The sequence below is a fragment of the Aulostomus chinensis genome, chromosome 24 (genome assembly GCF_037954235.1).
Source record: "Aulostomus chinensis isolate RoL2024-O1b breed Wild chromosome 24, RoL_Achi_v1.0, whole genome shotgun sequence".
Classification (NCBI taxonomy): Eukaryota; Metazoa; Chordata; class Actinopteri; order Syngnathiformes; family Aulostomidae; genus Aulostomus; species Aulostomus chinensis.
Genome location: NC_141343.1, coordinates 9,592,339 through 9,609,134, shown reverse-complemented (window position 1 = coordinate 9,609,134; position 16,796 = coordinate 9,592,339). Strand labels below are relative to the sequence as shown.

At 45.0% G+C, this 16,796-nt stretch overlaps 2 protein-coding genes across 8 annotated transcripts in view; one reads left to right on the top strand and one right to left on the bottom strand.

Annotated features, from left to right (window-relative positions):
- Positions 1 to 3,115, top strand: part of kcnip4a (potassium voltage-gated channel interacting protein 4a) — a 139,847-nt gene extending 136,732 nt beyond the window's left edge. For all 6 annotated transcript variants that reach the window (XM_086197590.1, XM_086197593.1, XM_086197591.1 and 3 more), the window contains 3 exons: positions 447 to 551; positions 1,456 to 1,518; positions 1,596 to 3,115. In XM_086197590.1, coding sequence (XP_086053716.1) covers positions 447 to 551; positions 1,456 to 1,518; positions 1,596 to 1,643 — 216 coding nt within the window. In that variant the 3' untranslated portion in view covers positions 1,644 to 3,115. The remainder of the gene's footprint in view (positions 1 to 446; positions 552 to 1,455; positions 1,519 to 1,595) is intronic.
- On the bottom strand, positions 2,894 to 16,599 carry sec24d (SEC24 homolog D, COPII coat complex component). 2 transcript variants are annotated; one of them, XM_086197587.1, is made up of 24 exons: positions 16,464 to 16,599; positions 15,225 to 15,438; positions 14,932 to 15,037; positions 14,559 to 14,692; positions 14,171 to 14,467; positions 13,850 to 13,980; positions 13,543 to 13,654; positions 13,310 to 13,437; positions 11,268 to 11,406; positions 11,044 to 11,159; positions 10,734 to 10,913; positions 10,365 to 10,489; positions 8,423 to 8,614; positions 8,142 to 8,235; positions 7,426 to 7,542; positions 7,170 to 7,340; positions 6,824 to 6,920; positions 6,596 to 6,741; positions 6,340 to 6,478; positions 6,005 to 6,123; positions 5,740 to 5,919; positions 5,471 to 5,662; positions 5,294 to 5,383; positions 2,894 to 4,913 (listed from the first exon to the last, which is right to left on the bottom strand). In XM_086197587.1, exons 2-24 carry the CDS (start codon positions 15,373 to 15,375, stop codon positions 4,773 to 4,775), a joined length of 3,297 nt encoding a protein of 1,098 aa, XP_086053713.1. In that variant the 5' UTR covers positions 15,376 to 15,438; positions 16,464 to 16,599; the 3' UTR covers positions 2,894 to 4,772. The 2 variants fall into 2 exon arrangements, with proteins under 2 accessions (XP_086053713.1, XP_086053714.1); XM_086197588.1 differs by lacking the exon at positions 10,734 to 10,913.
- Positions 16,600 to 16,796: the final 197 nt, after the last annotated feature.

Genomic DNA, 16,796 nt, shown 5'->3' with positions numbered 1-16,796 from the left:
TAAGTTGTTGATGACAAGAAGAGTAACTGCTGCTGTTACCATGGCCGACTTGGTCAGACGGGATGAGGATTGCTTCTGGTCGAAGGTCCGAGGTCCTGAACCCTATCTTGATGGCTTTTGACAGAGGTATGCTAACAGTTCCCATCCACTACCAGTAATTGTGCTAAGCTAATTAGCAGTCAGACAGCTTCTTTGGGTCTCCAGCCAGACGTTACAGTTTCCTTGTTACTTTGTGTATCAAACCTTCTTGTGAGCATTTTTAATAAAGACTTTGCAGCACAAAGTAGTTAAAAAAAAAAAGTGTTCCTCTGACATTTCCCACTGTTGTAGTTCCAGCCACCCGCATCACACGAAGCGTCTTAATCCAGAACGAAACTTACCGGCAACGCGAGGTCTGTTTCATTTGAGTAAACAAATGCTATTAATGGTGATTCTGTGTTTTCTAGGAGATGCTAGACATCATGAAGGCCATCTACGACATGATGGGGAAATGCACATATCCTGTCCTCAAAGAGGAGACGCCTCGTCAGCATGTAGAAGTATTTTTTCAGGCAAGAGCGTGACCCCATCTTCACACCGTTACAGTGACAGGGGTGTTGCATCTCCCTCACGTTTTACCGTCCGGCGTGACCTCTTCGTGAACGAACGCAATCAGGTCCAGCCTCGTAACCGGAGCTAATGGTGACAGACGACGAACGACACAAAAACGTCCGTCCGCAAACCATCACGCACATCATCTGGCGTGATCTGGTAATGGTCATCTGCTCTCTTTATCCAGGCGTACGCTCAGCAGTCCTTCAACACTTCGGTTAGAGCTTCAAATGAATGCGCCGGCCAGTGCTACTGTTGGCGAGCGCTGATGGGGATGTTTTGGTTTAGTTTCTCTCTCTCAAACTGAAGCGTTTGTGAATTCCTCAGCATAGGGCTGGAGAAAAAAACAACAAAAACAAAAAAAACAGAAGTGGATGATAACAGTTGATGCACGCGAGAGTTTGTGAACAGGAATTTTTGGATAGTTTTGCAGTTACTAGCCACCAGTCTCTGTTAGCTTCAGGCTAAACATGCGTGGCTGGATTTTTCTTCATTCTGGAGGGATAAAAGAACATCTTTGTGAGCCCAAGATGAGGTTTTTTTTTTAATCAAAAATCCTTCTATTTTGAGCAAATAACACATTTCTGAATATGCAAGTGGTGGGTTCAAGGGGTTCACACAAACATTTTCCGATGCTTTTTCACATATTAGGTCTTCTTAATAAAAACTGTTGCAGAACATTTAATCTACATTGAAAGAACGCATCTGCCGCTTACGCTTCGCAACACCAACCACGAAAGAGTGTCAAGAGCCGTCCAAATCCTTATCTACACGGCACAAAAAGCAACCGTTTGAAATTGTGTTGGGGGGGGGGGGGATTGCTGGAGTCTTATGTTTCTCCCCATTCTGTCTGTCCCGCAACAGAAAATGGACAAGAACAAAGATGGAGTGGTAACCATAGATGAGTTCATCGACTGCTGCCAAAATGTGAGCTGGCGACACATCTGGCTTCCTCCCGTTGCTCCTCTCTGTTTCTCATTACCTTTGTTTCTGGTTGTCGGCAGGATGAAAACATCATGCGATCAATGCACCTCTTTGAAAACGTTCTTTAACTTTCGGGCGGAACCCGGGAGGAGAACCGTCGGCTTCTTGGAACTTAACTTGGACTCATACTGTGTACAGTGTGCTATGCAGACCTTTAACCATAAATCTAATATTGTCCATCACAGTGGGTGACAAGTAGGAGTAGGCAATACGGCGTGAACACTCTGGAATTAGTCGCCTTTCAGGCCACCCCCCCCCCCCAAAAAAAAAATTGGAAATTCATGCTAAACAATAAATCGAAGTGAAAACATTCGTCTGTGGGTGTCCAATAGATGAAAATGACTTGTTTTATTTACTGCCATGTGAAATCACTGTGACTTTTTACAAAATATTTCAATTGACATTCGCACTCGGGAGCGCAACGGCTTTCGATTCCAGAGTGTTCATCTCTTAGCGAACCGCTTGGTCCGTCTTTTTGCCCTTTGAAGGAAGCATTTCAAGAAATAAAGCATTTGTATATACGATATAGACGAAGCGATAGATGAGAAACTTTTCAACTTCTTGTTTACTTGCCAACTAGAATGAGACAAGGATTGTATTGATGTCAATCGGACCATAACCTCGATGGTTTGTCAACAGAAGCACACAGGTAGCTATATTTAGTATAACGTTAGACAACTTTGTCATGAGGTGAATGCTGCTTTCAGTGTCCTTCATTTAACCATGTCTGTATATTCCCTTGTAAACAGTCTATCGGTATGTTTTTCTTTTTAAAGCACTGTTTAGAGGGTTTGTTCTTATTTATATGGTATTATGCTCATTGTACAAAAGCTTGTCAGTTGTACAGTATTAAATGAAAATTCGCTTTCTGGTGAATTTCAGGTCTTTAGATTTGTTCCTATAATATAATGGACTTTTCAAAAAGAAGCGGTGTGCGTTCGACGACTGCCCGTCTGCTCGCCGAGCTCAAGCCCTTGAACGTTAAAGCTTTGATTGGTTTCATGTGTGTGCAAACTGGAGGCCTGCTGGGTTGGAGGTCTCACTCACGGAACGTCCTCTCTTCCCTCTTTGGAAAGGACTGGATCGCTGAGAGAAGTGCGAGGACGTGGCGCATGTGAGTCTTTATGGTGTGTTGCTTTTTTTCACTTCCCCTTAGCTTTTATTTTTGTCTTGGAAACAAAGTAATACCTGATTTAACTGTTTAACTGGGGGGGGGGGGGGGGTAAAAACACCAGTTACTGGTGATTAAAGTATGAATTGTACTCATCGTCTCGCCAAGAAAAACCTGCCCTTCTCTCCATTTCTCTTTGTGTGATGATTGGAAAAAAAAAGAAGTTGTGATTGTGAATTTTTTTTTTTATCTCAAAAACGTTGATGACAAAGTAACAGCGTTAAACGAGGAAAACAACCCTCCTCTTGACATAAAGACAGGATATTTCAGTTTATATAGAGACTCGTAACATAACGAAGCATTTGTGCATTTATGTAAATGAAACGTCTTCTATGTTGATAGGAAAAATAAAATATGCCTCAAAAAAAAATCCATTTGTGTTAAATTGCTTGACGCACACGATAGGCAGGAGGCTACACGTGGCACTTAAATGTGCTATAATAGAATAAAGTTGATCACAAAGTAACATTCTTCCTCTGTACGCTCCACGTTCGTCTTGTTAATTCTGACATTCACATTCCTGGGTCATGTCCCTCGTGCGTAAGAATGGTAAATTATGAGGTATTATCATTGTCAGGAGCAACATATATCCAGAAGCTGTATTTATGTATGAATATGCATGCAACAATTTATCCCCCACCGTTTGGAATCCTCACGAGTGAAATGCAGTCAACTGCCGCCTCCTGGTGGCACCAAAAGGTTAACACGCCCCGAACAAACTTCACATCCTGCGAGTGAATGCGCAGCTCCTTTGTCGTGTACTTGAAATTGATTCTTGCATTCACACGCCGAGGGCGGTGACGGCCTCGGCGTGAGGCGCGTTTAAAGGTTCCAAGTCTTGCTCAAGGTTACTCTGACAGCCTCCGGGAGAACTGAGGGATCGAACCAGGAACCTACGAGGAGACCCGTCTTATTTTTTCATAAACATGATGAAAGCATGTGTTTTCTGTGGGATACCGAGGGGTTTTTTTTTGTGCTTTTTTTTAAGTTCAATTCAAGAGAGCTACAGTTGTTTTTGTCAAAGATTTAATTAGACAAAGGTTTGTTTTACATTTTGGAATGAAATGTACATGGCACATCAAACCCACGCGATTCCACAACTCCAAAAGTCAACCGTCCGTCTTTCCAGTTCCATTCATTCCTTGGTTCCAACTTAAAATTGTAAGGTAGTCAAATTACCTGAGATAAGTTTGCATACAAACCAGATAGATTGAAATCAAAGGCAGACCTCGAGGACCACGAATATCAAATTAAGGCAGATGGTAACATTTTGACAAAACTAGTTGTGTACCACGTACAAAGACATTTATAGGCCACATGTAAACAGGAATGATCATAAAATATTAAGCAACCGCAGGACATGGTTTACACAGAAGCAATGACCTCCATATACGACGAGCTCAAACTGTGTAAAGACCGTTGAGCACATAAACGTGAGGTTTTACTGAAACGGGTGGGGGAAGGGTTTACGTAAAGTCGACTGATGTTATTGTACAGTTCCAATAATTTGATATATTGCACAAATCCGACGTGTACACGCTGGTGACCTGCTTCTGATTGCTCTGCTGGTCTCTCAAACTGGCGTACGAAATAACCACCCTTTTGACACCCTTTTTAGGACCGATTTGGGCCCGCAGAAGAAGATTTAGAGGTTTTTACATCGGGACACGCGAGTTGGTCATTGTTTGACTTGTAGGAACAGACTCGCAACAACAAACCAGATCATTTTCAGGGTCATTGCACACAGTGAGGATGATAAATGGTTTACATTTTGAGGGAGGAGGTGTGGGTGAGGCATGTTGCAAAGGCAGCTTTTGGGCTCACGTGGTTAAATCTCAAAAGGCTCTTCCTGGTTCCAGCTTTCCTCTTCTGTCAGTGGACTGTCCTTCCAGCATGCAGCCGAAATACAAAGAATCGAGCGGAGCCAACTGAGACTGACGCTGTGAGATCTGAACGTGGTCCGTATAGTGCCGCGTTCCTCCTCGACACAGACACGAGAGGGAACGCCGGCGCCGAACATCGGAGGTTAAGTGAGCAGCTGCCTGACCTCGCGGTGAACGTAGCAAAGGAAGTCCAAGTACGAAGCTCCGCCGTGCAGGCCTTTGTCCTCCACCAGGAACTGCCGGAACAAAATCTCGGGTTTGTCCTTCTGCCTCACAATCTGGAGCTGGGAGGAGTCAAAAAAAAAGTCTGTAACACTACTGGGCCTTGAACATGAACTCCCCTGACTCTTTAGTCCACCGCAGCTGTAGTAACTTACCGGCTCCACTAGAGGGAGGCAGATACAGACGCTTTCTAGAATCTCAACAAAGGAGTTCTTTAATGTGTCACAGGAAAAAACTCCACTGTTGTACTTTGGTGGGACTACAGACTTCCCATCGGCAAGTTCGTTTAGGCCTTTTTAATCATTTATCCAAAAATATCACATCATAATATGATCTTTTTTAACACCCAACATGACAGATCCACATCTTTTTTGACAAATACTTCTCAGTCGAACCTCCGCAGAGACACTGGATTCAACCCATTCATGGGCTCATGTCTTACCTTCATGGAGTTGGTTCTCTTTTCAAGAAGCTCACTGATGATGGATCGGACCTTGTTGGACAGCGGGTTGTCCAGCTCTGGCAGCGCACACTGATGCACAGCGGAAGGGGTTATTTGTTTTGGTTGTATGAAACAATCCCTTTCAGCAGAGATGATGTGAACATGCTGAACCCTCACCATGTGTCCTTGCAGGTGGGCGAGGGAGGGCAGGTTAAAGATGTTCTGGATGAGGTCCGGTGGGCACGCTTGGCCCAGCCACAGAAACATGGAGTGTCCGTTCTCGAGCAGGAACACGCCTGAGTCGGCGAGTCGCTCCTCGGAGCAGCGCACCGAGCCGGGCAGGGCCTCGCTGTTGACTTCTACTTTATGCTGAGGAAACGTAATCAGATTAAAACCTTCCCTTTTGCCCCTCCTCTGACCGACTTTAGTGTGAGCGAGTTCCTTACCAGTGGGATGAGGCGTGGATAGAAAAGCAGCTGAGTGTCCTCCACCCCCATGGCCATGACTGACAGACGCTGATGAGCCCTGTCGTCTGTGGAGAGCTCGGAGCTGCCGATCAAGGGAGCAGTTTTCATCAAGCTGTTCATGTAGACGGGGAAAACCTTCATGGCTTCAGGCAGGAGCAACTGCGAAGAGATGCAGGAGGAAGGCTGAGTGAAATTTACTTTGTAACCTGCTACCCAATCTAGATGCGATCTCTGCTGCACTGACCTGGCTGGCGGCGGAGGGGCTGCCGCAGTTTTTTCTGTAGCAGGCCAGCATGTGGGCCGTCTGGTTGACCAGGATCTCCCTCACGTTCTTTACTGGTTGGTTCAAAATGGCCCGGTAAGCTGTAACAACAACAACGACAACTTAGCAAAAAGACATGAGCTGAGGTCATTTGGTGAAGGGCAGCAGAAGGTCAGTGGTCCTCTGGCCCCGACGTCATCTGTGCTTGGTGTGAAACGCAGTATTTATTCCCAGTACACTGGATTCTGAGAAGAGTAGAACGTTAAAAGATGATACAATTCCATGGAAAGAGTTCAGAAATGGAACAGTCAGGCTACCCGATTTGGCGAAGAAGTTGATGAGCGAGTCAGTCTCCACGTTCTTGTACAGCTCAGACAGATGAGAGCTGCAGTTGAGGCTGAGGTTGTGGACGCGGAGTCGTCGCTGCCCGTTGATGGTGGTGTACAGCAAAGCACACTGGGAAACAGAGTCACTTGTGATCAGGCGAGGGGTTTTGTCTCAAAATAACTACAGATAACATTTTCTGCAGGAAATACGATGTGTCGACGCAAACTGAAATAAACTGAGGCCCACCTGTATGAGAGCCCCCGCCTCTTCACTGAGCGTGTCATCATGCTTGAACTCTACAGTCAAGGCCTTGTCACAATCCACCGCCGCCATCTCGACATCAGTGGTGTTGTTCATATGAACGGCGCCGAAGAAGTCTGTGGCTCTGAAGCCTAAAGGCGGACAGAGACGGCATTAACAGGTAACTTTTTTCCGGCACCTCGTGGGTTAATAAGTGTCGGACGTATTCCTCACCTGTACTGGTGCGAACGCGCATGATGGCATCAAATCCGAGGCTCTTCTGCACGTCTTTCCTCAGGTCTCTCAGGAAATGCTCCCCGTCAGTCTCCATCTGTGGAGTTAAAATGTTTTTAGTCCAGCCAGCAGGTGGCAGTGTTGTGGAGCTGTTAGCTCCCGTGCTAATAACAGGCGTACCGGGGCTAATAAATAAGTCTTGACACAGGATGCCCAAGTCTAATGGCAGTTTGGGCAAAAGTAGGTGGGAGATGAAGTATTGACATCACACGCAACCCTTAATGGAGTGATACATAATTTTATAGACAGATAATTGTGTTGTCATACGCTGACATCTTGTGTGTACCTGGAAGTTGTTGTACTTGTAGACAGACCCTCCGGTGTGTGAGGGAACGTCGGCCATGGTCGCCAAGTCTGCATACTGGCTAGGGAACAGGAAGAGATCCACACAGCAGCCTTGAGCCACACACTCCTTAGACAGCTGCTCGTACACGCCTTTCTGAGGCTGGAAGAGGGTCTGAGGACACAAACAGGGAAGTCGGGGTTGATTTTTCTGAAATCCAGAACTTCAGCAACCACTTCCACAATGTTGTAAAACTCACTTTCTCTTTCTCCGTGTTCACCAGCTTCTTATCGTCCCTGTTCTTCAGTTTCCCCGGGGCCTCAGCTGTGGGCATGGAGGAGTGGAAGATGAAGAGCTTCCCACTGCATTCTGCTGCCTGGAGCCCCCCAAAAAATAAAAAAAAGGAGGAAAAATCAGATTACTGGGGTGAGTAATGTTGCTTTCTTTGTTTCCTCACCAAATTAAACGCGTCAGGAGGTGCAGGACTTGTGCAGGGAAATCAAATACTCCAATGATGACGAACTTAAAGAACAGAAAAGATAAAGCCACAAAAAACTATGCTTTAAAAGGTCTGCTGTAATCTCTCAACTGTTTCCAATTAAAAGTTGTTTGAACTTTTCCTTCACAGAGTGCCAAAAGTCTTACTTCATCCCGAAGAGAAAAATTGTTGTAATTTAGAGTAAATACAAACATATCAAGGACGATGAGCATGTGAAAACTATCCGGAATATTCTGACCGAGTGCAACCACCTTGTTTTTACCGAAGAAAAAAAAATGTCAAGGGAACTTGTGTGTGTTTTTGTTCCATTAGGTTTCATCATTATAATGCTTTTAATTTGAAAATCACCGTTCTGCCAATCAAACAGGAAACTTCCAGCCAAGCTTGTAATTAGCACATTATAGTCATTAATCTTCATCCACAAGCGAGGGCTCCAATCTCCTAGTTCATGCTGACAGATGTCACCCTTGGCTGACCTTGAAGGCCTCCACGCCGGCCTGGATGACAGGGGCGAAGACCGTTTCGCTCTCGTTGGTGTCTGCAAACAGGTCAGGGATCTGATCCAGGAGACTGGGAATGAAAGGAAGGGGATTATGGCTCTCGTGCTCCAGAGACTGTTCTTTAGTAACAGTTCGGAGTCAAGGAAGCACTTCCAAAAAGACTGAGGCCATGTGTGACCTCACAGCCGCTGTCCTGTCATGTGTTGAAATTCTTCCTCTATTTTTCTGGTCATAAATTAAAGATAAGCTATCCTTACTTGTAGATAACCGCTCTGGAGTCCTGGTAGTTGACGAGGAAGCCGTCCAGCAGTGGGACAAACATCTCGGCCGTGTCTGACACCACCAACATCTGGGGCTGGGCCAGGGCGCTCTTCACGTTGTAGAAATGGAGGACCTTGTTGTAGGTGACAAAGCCCACCTTGATCACGGAGCTCTCGGCGCCTTCCTCTCTGGGGAGACGGGGAGAAGATGCGGTTAGAAATTTCGGTCGGTCGTTTAGCGTCGGAGTACGTGAAGGCGAGGAGGTTGGGAATGTTTGCTCCAGCTGTCGTTTTGACACGAGCATCCTGTCATCCCGCAGACACCGACAAGTTGTCGCTCTTCCATGAGCAGCATGCACACAGAAATTCCCTGCACTTTACATCAACATCGCATCGCAGCGTCGCATGAAAGGAATCTAAACAGGGTTCATGCGGTCAAGAAAACGTCACAGGGACATCACGGAATTCGAAAAATGTCCAGGTCTGGAAAAGTTTGTGAAAAATAAAGCCGGCAAATGTTTGTGTCACAGATTCCTGAATATTGGAGGGCACGCGGTTCAGTTAAAAATCGACAGTGAAAAATCGTCATCAGATGTGCTTTAATCCATGTGATGCTGCGTCGTACAAACATGCGGTTCTTGGTTTAGCTTTCATGCGTAAACAGACATTTCTGAGAAATTATGGCCGTGAAAACTTTCCTCTGAGTCTTGGAAATGTTTTGTTTTGTTTTTTTTAATGTTTATGACTGTTGTCTTGACGGAGGAAAAAAAAAATTTTTGGAAGCTATTAAGCACAACATCGCCTACGTTTAGATGAATGAGTCAAGTACGAACATCCACTCTGAGGTAGAATTACAGCCAAATTGAACGGTTCATTAGGTTTTGAAAGTGTACTTTTACTGTGAGTAATGCCTGTTTTTTACTCAGCACAGATACACACGGGTAGAAAACTACAGTGTGACTTCAGCGTTGCCTTTTTACAACCACAAAAGAGGAAATTCAGCACCTTTCCCACAACCGGGAAAGTCGATGATTGGAATTTTATTGATCCAGGTAGGAATACGATGCTCAACTCTACCCTTACAACTATTTTGTTGTTGTTATTTGAACAACAACAACAACAAAAGTAGCGTGGATTCAAGCCGCAACTCCACTAAACCGCTTCTGATTTGCGGATTTTCTTCTCTTCTCTCGCTGGACGCATCAGAAGTGTGGAACATGTCCACCATCCTTTCATTGGGTCGAGTGAACAGAATCCATGCCGGACTTTTTAAAAACATTCGAATCCTAGAAATTTAAATGGAGTAACTGTTTTTCTTTTAAGGACGCGGGGAACCCTATCCAAACCCTTTGAGGCCATACGCAGCTGTGACCGCGGGAAGTGAGTGGGTTTATTTGGCTCTCTCTTATCGAACAGCGCCGATTAAAAACAAAAAAACAAAAACAACAACAACAAAAAGATGTAATTGTAGATTTGGAATTGGTACACATGGACTGAAACAGAGCTCAGTTCAAACGTGCAAATACTGTGAGCTGACATATAAAAAAAATGCAGGCCGTCCAAAAAGAAGAAGAAAAAAAAAAAAAGGGTGACTGCCTACAAAAACACGAGATAAAGATTGAAACATGGCTGGGAGGTTTATCCCAGCTGAAGTACACTCCGGCCGAGTGTTTAAAGCCTGATGTCATGGCAGCAGACAAATGGCGGCTGGAACTGATGAGGTGGAGAGCAAAAGTCCAAGTTACGTTCGGAGCAGCAGCCAGGTGAACTTCATCATCCCCTCCGTCTTACGTGATCAAATTAAAACTTCATTATTCAGACCAGGAGGAAAAAATAGTTTCAGGGGAGTCCTTTCATCGTCAGACACCGAACATAGCAGGAGCTGTACTCTGCAGTAGTGTGGGGTTTGGTTTGGGTTTTTTTGGTGCACTGTGAATACCTGGGTAGCTTATCCAGCAGAGTCTTCAGTTCATCACATATCAGCTTGACCAGGCCACTTTTAATGTTGCTGTAGGACACGTCGATCATAAAGATGTAGGCAGGAGGATTGGGAGGCTTGTTGTTCTGTGGGGAGAAAGGTGATGAATGCCTTTATTCCAATTCGAAACGTTCGTCCAAGTTCTACTGTCCTGGAAACAAAAGAGCCGCTCTTGGGTTTCGTTTTGTTTTTTTTTTTACTACTTATCGTCTGATTTGGAGTTTTCATCGCAGCAAATCTAGCCCTCGAACTCTTAAAGACCTGTTTTAGTTTTGTTTCCACAGCAACACCCCCCCCCCCCCACACACACACACACGACAAGAACCTCACCTTGCGTGCTTTTGCTTCGCAGCGAGCCTGCCGATGTAGTTTATACTTCTCAATAAACAGAGCAAAAGTAGGCCATGGAAGTGACTCAGCTTTGACAACGTACTCTGATGTTCTAACCCGCCGCAGCAGTTGATTAGCAGCGCTGTCTGATGCTGAATAAGGGAAGACTTCTGCTAAAACCTGCTTCAGAAATGTTCGTGAAGTAGTTTCGCCAGATGGAGTCATGACAGAGTCCACTGTATTGATGGTTCAATTGGCTACAAATCTGTTTTTTAATGGTTAATTATTAATTTTTATGGTTGTTTCATACCTTGCAGTAGTCCAGGGTGGCTGCAAACTCAAAAGATCCCAGAGACAACTCAGGCCTCTCATAGAAGTCCACCCGCCGTCCCATGTGATCAAGATGTTGGAAATAGAAGACTGGCACTTTGATCGGACCAAAATTAAAAAAATAAATAAATAAATACAAGTTTAATTGCATATTTCCCTGTCATTGTTCATGATCGTTCTTCAAGGAGATGCATGCTAACGTACCTTCATTGACACAGTTGCAGAAACCACACTGGAAGCGCCGTCCGCCGTCGATAAACTGCATGTAGGGACACATGTAGGCCTTGCACCGGTTGCAGCGGATGGGACCGGTCTCGCCATGGTTCACCACATACAGGGGCGTCTACGCAGGTAACGAAAGCACTTGTTCACCATTCAGTCTGATTTCACTGTTCCAGTAAGAATGAATGCTACCCCTGTGAGAGCTTCACTGGAGACCGCAGGAAACTTGGTTTGAAATGATCAGAACCGGGAGAAACAATTAAAATATCAGGTAGCATCAGAAGTTAGGCTTCTGGTAACGTCCGAGTGTCATATCAGACCAAGCGTGCCAAGCATCACTCTGCTGTCTGATGAAACGATGAGAAATTAATTTTAAAAAATCCGGGGGGGCTGCAAATTTTAAAAAATGTGTTTGCCTCATTAAAAAAGAAAATCGAATCAACGGGGATTTGCGGTACCGTTTTTTTTCAATGCTTGAATGTTCTATTATTGTTGTCATTATGACTGTAATTATTACCATTTCATCTGACAGCTGCGGGCTAAACGGAACCTCACGGTGAGGTGGATCTGGCCCTGTATTTCAGCAGACCGGGTCAAGATGATCCACAGTGAGCTAAACATCAAAAATTTCGAAGGGATGCACATTAATATCAGCCAATATTTTGTAATATTTTTCCTGGTTTTGCTCAAGTTTCTTCTTCTTTGCTTACGCTCTTAATTATCATGAGGAAACCATAAGGTAAATATATCATTGACTGGCTTTTCCACATATTTGGAGGACAAGAAACACTCATTTTTGGGAAAAAAAAATATTCAAAAGAATTGATATTTCTGTTCCATGTGGCACAGCTTGTGTCGGTGCCAGCGCCTGCTCACACCCCTCCTTCAGCACCAGTCTGTCCAAAGCAGCAGTGGTTTCACGATGCTCTGAAGGACCGTTTTGTTTTTGGTTTTTTTGTAGTTAAATGTAAATGCTTTAGCACCAAGCTGCTTTATATGGCGCGCTAACAGAGCGGAGTGTGCCGACCTGCAGATTAAACAAACTGTCTGGGCACTATAAATAGACGAGTCCCTGCAGGCCTCCACACAATATAAATGAACAATATTTGGCTTCGGTCAACTCCTCTTCCACAGCTTGTAGGTTTATTATTAGGATGCGGACATCAGGTGGAGCTCAAGCGTGTACTGTACCTACGGGCTGTACGCGCAGCCCTGAGATACATCCAGCACACGAGACGGTTCCACATCTCTCCTGGGAACATACTTTGCGTTCTTCTGATTGTAGTCAAACCTGAGAGTACACCTCGATGCACTAAAGCACGATTCCTTTTGTATAAACCTCCTTTCTTCTTCAGCGGTCCCAGCAGATCTGACATTAGCTTATTAGCCAGCTAGGGGGAAAGCTAACATTACCTAAAAAGGCTTATTGGTGCCTGGGACCAGGAGAGCGGAGAGGAAAAATATCTAGGGCAGGATCCTTGGACCACACATGATTCAAAAGGAGGTCATTCGTGGGACAGAAGGAGTTTTACTCAAGAGTGCCGTCTATCTATCAAACGTAGAGTTTACAGGTGGTTGTGACTATATGGTGACATCCAAACCTCACTTAATTTTTTCAGTTTGAGACAGCGCAACGTCTTCTCCATCCAACAGCTTCATGCCGCAGTAGGAGAGAGGAACATCAGGTACTGAGACATAAGATAGTACCTTGTATTAGGTCATCCTTGAGCTTTATGTGCTACGCTTCATGACTGTTCCCTTGAAAACCTTTCCATCAGAATAGTAATCCAAATATGACCTAAAATAATTCCAAATTTAATTGCTCGGGTAATAGATGCACGCTGGCCGACCACCAAACAAATCCATCGGCGCAAAACACCGGCTTGTTTTGGGATTTCCTAGTAACAGTTGCAGCACACAATGGAACTTTCACAGCCAGGTTTCTTTGTAGTTTATTTTAGGAGGTAATTATGTCTTGTGAGTGATCTGGCAGCAGCGGGGTTTTCAGGAAAACCATGACCTACCTCATTCTTTGGCAAAGTGGCAAAGGGTTTAATGATGGCAGCCAGAGGTACTTGGCACTGTTTGGCCAGGTCGATGGTGCAGGGTAAGGTGTAGGTGGTACAGCGTATGAACCTGGGACTGGCATTACCTAGCATCAGCAAGAGAACGAATTCATAAACTCAATATGGTGTCAGTTCAAGCACATGTTCCAGCACTCGCATTAAGTACTAAAAGAGATGGTTTTTTTGGCTACCTTGGTCTTGTGCGGTGAAGTCAGTGGTGACCAGAGGTGGGACTTGCCCCCTGATGTTTGTGCTGAAGACTTGTCCTCCTCGTTTCTCTTGGTCATTGTCAATGACAGCGATCTAAAAATGAGATGTTTCGCAATACATCGCAATCTGATTCCTTTGGTAAGATCCACAACATTTTTTTTTTTTTTAAATGGACTCCTAACAAAAAAAAGTTTGATGATAATTTTCCTGTGCTGTTTTTGTGTCTTTTTTCCAAGACATTTCTCAAGTCAGTAATCTAAAACACTGGGTAATGGAACATCTACTCACGATGCTGGGGATAGAGTCGGGGTCCAGTTTCTTCTGAGGTGGACCAGATAATGAGTCGGGCGCTCCAGGGAAGCCCCCGGGCATCCCTGGCATTCCTGGCTGGGGTCCGGCCATATGCCCCCCAAACTGTCCTGAACATTAGGAGTGACAGCATTGCTATCAAAGGCTGTTTGCAGGTGAAGGTGAGCAGAGCCATGAAATTTATGAACTCAGAGCAGTGTGAGAGTATTAAACTCATCAACTTGAGCGAATTAACTAACTAGTACAACTTTATGTAAAAAAACAAACAAACAAACAAACACAACAACCACAAACAGTTACCTGGCGGCTGCGGGTATCCAGGTGGTCCAGCAGCTCCAGGACCAGGCTGCTGGAACCCTCCAGCACCTGGAGGAGGTGGTCCAGGGAAAGGTCTACCCATGCCTGCCATGGGTGGTCCACCCATCTGTGGCCCTGCCATTGACATACTTGATGGAGGTGACTGTGGTGGTGACATGTGGGGCGACTGCGGACCTGGAGGCATCTGCGGTTGACCCATAACTGGAGGTGGGGGTGTCTGGAACGGCTGCTGGGCAACAGGACTTGTCGCGGAAGGAGGACTCTGCATGGGACCTGGGCCTACAGAGAGGAAGTGGTCACGGCACCTTAATCGTGGTTCACTTACCCCTTTTAATTTACAGCCAAGAGTAAAATAGTACAGCAAAATCACCATAGTTGCCCAAGTTCATCGCGCTCATTTGATTGGTGAGCTGCTGGCCTGGAGGCAGGGCTGAGGAGGCCATGCTGTTATAAAGAGACTGAGGAGGTTGTCCATAAGCAGACGAAGCTGCTGGAGGAGGGTACCTGGAGAGGAAAACGTGGTCTTCAGGTGACAAGTCCTTGAAAGCCCCTTTGGCCCCAAAATCCTCACTGACATTCAAGTCGTTAATTGTGAAGCGTTACAGGGACGTTTAAGCAATCGGCAGCCTCTTTGTGCACATAATTAGGAAAAAATCTTTGCAATTTCATGTAGAGAGCCATCAAAAAAGTACAACAAAGGTGCAATTCACAAATGTAACCCATGAGTGTTGACTTCAGAGCACCTCTGCGGTGGTTGAGCGCCATTCTGCTGGATATTTGGATTGTACTGACTGGGCCCTGGGGGTGGAGGCATACTGGCAGGAGAGGAAACTGGAGATTTCATCGTCCCTGTGGTGAGTAAGAGATATCACAGTTGTTTTATTTTATTTTTTTTTTTAATCAGCCAGACACACCAATTATTGCCAGTGCATCCTACACGTAGTGTGAACACCGAACACGTTCAGGTGGAAAGCTCAGACCGAGGAATCAGCCTGCCAAGCATGTTATCCTGGAAACATGAGTTAAAGGGGTTAACCTGTTGGCGGAGCATTGAACGCTTGAGGCGGACCCCCATAATGCCCATAGAGGGGTTGTGTGGGACCAGGACCGAATCCACCTTGGTAGCCTCCCATCCCCGGCTGGGCCTGGGAATAGGGGGGTGCGGCAACATAACCCTGTTGACTCATTTTGAGGAGATGGCTGTTACCGTCTTCTCATGCCAAGATGAATTGGTTTCGACGACCTGTGAGGTTAAAAATACGCAGGTTTAAAGATTCGCGGTGCTTTAGCGTCTCCATTCAAGATTAGCGCTGGGAAAAAACACATTATCCTGGAGTAGCATGTCTACACACACACACACACACACACACAAAATCATACGGCAAAAAGTCCACACAAACCACATCAACAATTGATATTTGAACCGGTTCAATAATTAGTGTGTGTGTGTGTGTGTGTGTGTTTGAGGTAGCATGTTGAGAGATAAAGCAGAAGTGTATCTTGGGAAGATTATCTTCATGGGACTCTCAGTTTAGCTGCCACTCAAGAGCAATTTTATAAACCGACACAAAACCTTTTCTTGCAAATTTGCACGATATTAGCATGGTCAACGACAGATAATGAGGAATTTTTTTATTTTTATTTTTTTTACAGGAACTATCGACTGTTGGTAAATAGCGACACACATATCGAATATCGTGCACTTTAAAACCGTTTTTTTTTTTTATGGCAAGTGACGAACTTCGGCCCGGCAGGTCAACAAAATCTCCGCCTGGTGTATTGACAGCTGTGCTCCCTCTTCAAAACACGTCTTCTGCTGCATCATTCGTCCATTTAAAACTGTCAAACTCGTGTTAAAAGAAGTATACAGACAGAGACAGAGGGGGTTTAGTGTCATTATGGCCATGTTCTCTCTCTGCCACTTAGGAGAAATGCCACGTCGAAGACCGTTATGATGGCTAAAATAGCATTCCGCTTAAATTTCACATCCAGCGATCAAAACCCTCTTTGCAGTACATTATCAAAACAAAAAAAAAAATCAATTAAAAAAAAAACAACAACGTCGAAGCGTTTAAATAGAGGAATGTAATCAGTTTGACAGCACCTTGTTCAGTACCGATTCAAAAAGCTAGCTAGTTAAATTCATCACACACGTTATAAAGTTTTCTCGTGAACAAGAGGCGCGGTTAATTCGGAAAGAAAACACCTTCGATTGGAGAATCCACCGGCACGGGATGGTAAATATTGTCTTGCCGTGTCGGTATTTACCTGTGAGCAGGGCAGAGTCCTCTTTTTCTCTGTCTCTTGCGCTCAGGGAAAACGGAGTGCCACGTCAAACTCCGCCAGTGCACCGGTCGCTTCTAGCTACGCGACGACAATCACTCGTGTCAACTGAGGTGAAGATGTACTTCCGATTTCAACAATTCGACCTTAAAACGTAAAATATGAACGAACAATACGCAACGAAGCAATACATACATACAGATATAATGTGTCTTTTGAAGTGATTATACTTTTCCCACAGCACGATACAGCAGTTTGTCTCCTATGTTTCTTTTAAGCACTATAAAAGCGGCAATGCTTTTATTTTGACGAGTCGGGAGCTGTA

Excerpts from the sequence above, each read along its gene's own strand:
- sec24d (XM_086197587.1), bottom strand. The coding sequence starts at position 15,375 with ATGAGTCAACAGGGTTATGTTGCCGCACCCCCCTATTCCCAGGCCCAG. Across the intron at positions 7,341-7,425 it reads TGAACACGGAGAAAGAGAAA|ACCCTCTTCCAGCCTCAGAA; the intron begins GTGAGTTTTACA and ends TTGTGTCCTCAG. Across the intron at positions 6,742-6,823 it reads GCGCGTTCGCACCAGTACAG|GCTTCAGAGCCACAGACTTC; the intron begins GTGAGGAATACG and ends GTCCGCCTTTAG.